The sequence below is a fragment of the Carlito syrichta genome, unplaced genomic scaffold (assembly GCF_000164805.1).
Source record: "Carlito syrichta isolate Samal-C Ts95f unplaced genomic scaffold, Tarsius_syrichta-2.0.1 Scaffold309069, whole genome shotgun sequence".
In the NCBI taxonomy this organism is placed as follows: domain Eukaryota; kingdom Metazoa; phylum Chordata; class Mammalia; order Primates; family Tarsiidae; genus Carlito; species Carlito syrichta.
In genome coordinates, this window is record NW_007253165.1 from 18,919 (window position 1) to 20,882 (window position 1,964).

A 1,964-nucleotide genomic window follows, 5' to 3' on the forward strand; every position below is an offset into this window, starting at 1 on the left:
CACAGTTTCCTGCTACTTTAAAATCCCTTTCCTACAGTAATATGGTAGTTGTTTCAAGGTCCACATATGAGTGAGAACATGTGATACTCATCTCTTTGTTTCTGTGCGAGATCACTCAGTATTATATACTCTAATTCCATCCACATTGCTGTGAAGTTCATGATTTTGTTCTATATGGCTGTGTAATATTTCATTGTGTATAAGTATCACATTTTTTTATCCAGAGGCGGAAGATGGGCAGGAGGGTTGCTTCCATGTTCTGCGTATTGCGAGCATGGCCGTGACACTCCAGTTTGGGTGACAGAGTGAGACTCCAACTCAAAAAAAAAAAAAAAAGTAATAAAGAGAGATTAAACAACCACTATTAAAATTTTCCAGTATAATCTTCTATACTGTTTCCTATGCCTAAACAACATATACCCATTGTTAATTTTCAAAATTTAGTTTTTGTGGCTAATTTAGTTTATTTGAAAGAGTTCAAGTACAATATTTTGAACAGATCTTGTTTGTGTATGAGGAAATAAAGCACTTTGGAGGCATTGTATTAAGTGAGACAGCAGCACGACTGAAAAGATGCTTGTCCCACATGTAAAAACCATCATGGGTACAGTAAAAAAATAAGCAATTAGAGTAAGCCGAAGGAGAAAAAAGACTGGAATTGATATTTTGAAAAGAGCGAGTCATTGCTTCAATTCTATTTTTTTTTTTTTTTGAGTTGGAGTCTCACTCTATCACCCAGACTAGAGTGCAGTGTCTGCTCATGGCCACCGCAGCCTCGACCTACCAGGCTCCGGCGATCCTTCCGCCTCAGCCTTCCAAGTGGCCGGAACTACAGGCGTGCGCTACCACGCCCGGCTAATTTTTGATTTATTGTAGAGATGAGGTCTCGCCAAGTTGCCCAGGCAGGTCTCTAGCCCGCGGGCTCAGGCAGTCCACTCACCTCAGCCTCCCAAGGTGCGGGATTACAGGCTGAGCCACCAAGCCCGGCTGCTTCACTTCTATTAATTTTCTTTTGTATATCTTCCGGAAGTTTCAAAAGTAAAAATTATTCCACATTAGCATATTTTAAGAATTGTCAAGATTTTTATTAGGTTCTTTTAGTCTAGTCATATTTAATAAATGTGATTTTAATTATATGTTACCAAGGTATGTTGGAATAAAATTCCGACATTACATGATTATAAAGTTTTATATAGTTATTCATTTGGTATCTAATTTAAAATTTTGGCTTCAGACTGAAAATATTCCTGTTGTTAGAAGACCTGATCGGAAAGATCTACTTGGGTATCTCAATGGTGAAGCATGTAAGTACTTTTTAGATTGTTTCCACTCTTAAGTAGACATTGTTTTTTCCCTGTTTCCCCTGAAATAAAGAAAATCAGGAAGATAATTTATATTTCCACTAAAATATTAACCTACCTTTAGGTGTGTCCATCTGCTCATCTTTCTTGTTACAGTGAAAGCACTGTCTTTGCTCTGAAGGTCAGTCCTCCCTTTCTTATGTGTGGATTTCATCTCCTTTCACACTTTATCTTTGTAAATTGTTATTTTTCTCTTGCATCATCAGTTTTCTACTTTCTTCCGGATCACTCCCTTTTAGAATACACAGTAAGATCTCTCATCTTCAAAAAATGTTTTTGACTTCACATTCCTACTACATATTACTCCATTTGTCTTCTCCCTATTACAGTGAAAGTTTTTGTCAGAGTTGGCATGGTATCATTGCTGCTGCTTCTTTACATCTGATTTATTTATTTAATTTTTTTTTGAGTTGGAGTCATCCAGGCTAGAGTGCAGTGACAGGCTCAGGGTCACCCCGGTGTCACCCTGCTGGGCTCTGGCGATCTTTCTGCCTCAGCCTTTCAAGTAGCTGAAACTACACACCTGTGTTACCACACCCGGCTAATTTTTTTTTTTTTGAGTTGGCGTCTCACTCTGTCACCCAGACTGGAGTGCAGTGGCTG

The 1,964-nt window shown here is 38.5% G+C and overlaps 1 protein-coding gene across 1 annotated transcript in view; it reads left to right on the plus strand.

Moving 5' to 3' along the window:
- CDC73 (cell division cycle 73) overlaps positions 1 to 1,964 on the plus strand; it is a 124,550-nt gene that overhangs the window by 5,996 nt on the left and 116,590 nt on the right. The window contains exon 3 of the mRNA XM_021716872.1: positions 1,235 to 1,304. Within this exon, the coding sequence (XP_021572547.1) occupies positions 1,235 to 1,304 (70 nt within the window). The remainder of the gene's footprint in view (positions 1 to 1,234; positions 1,305 to 1,964) is intronic.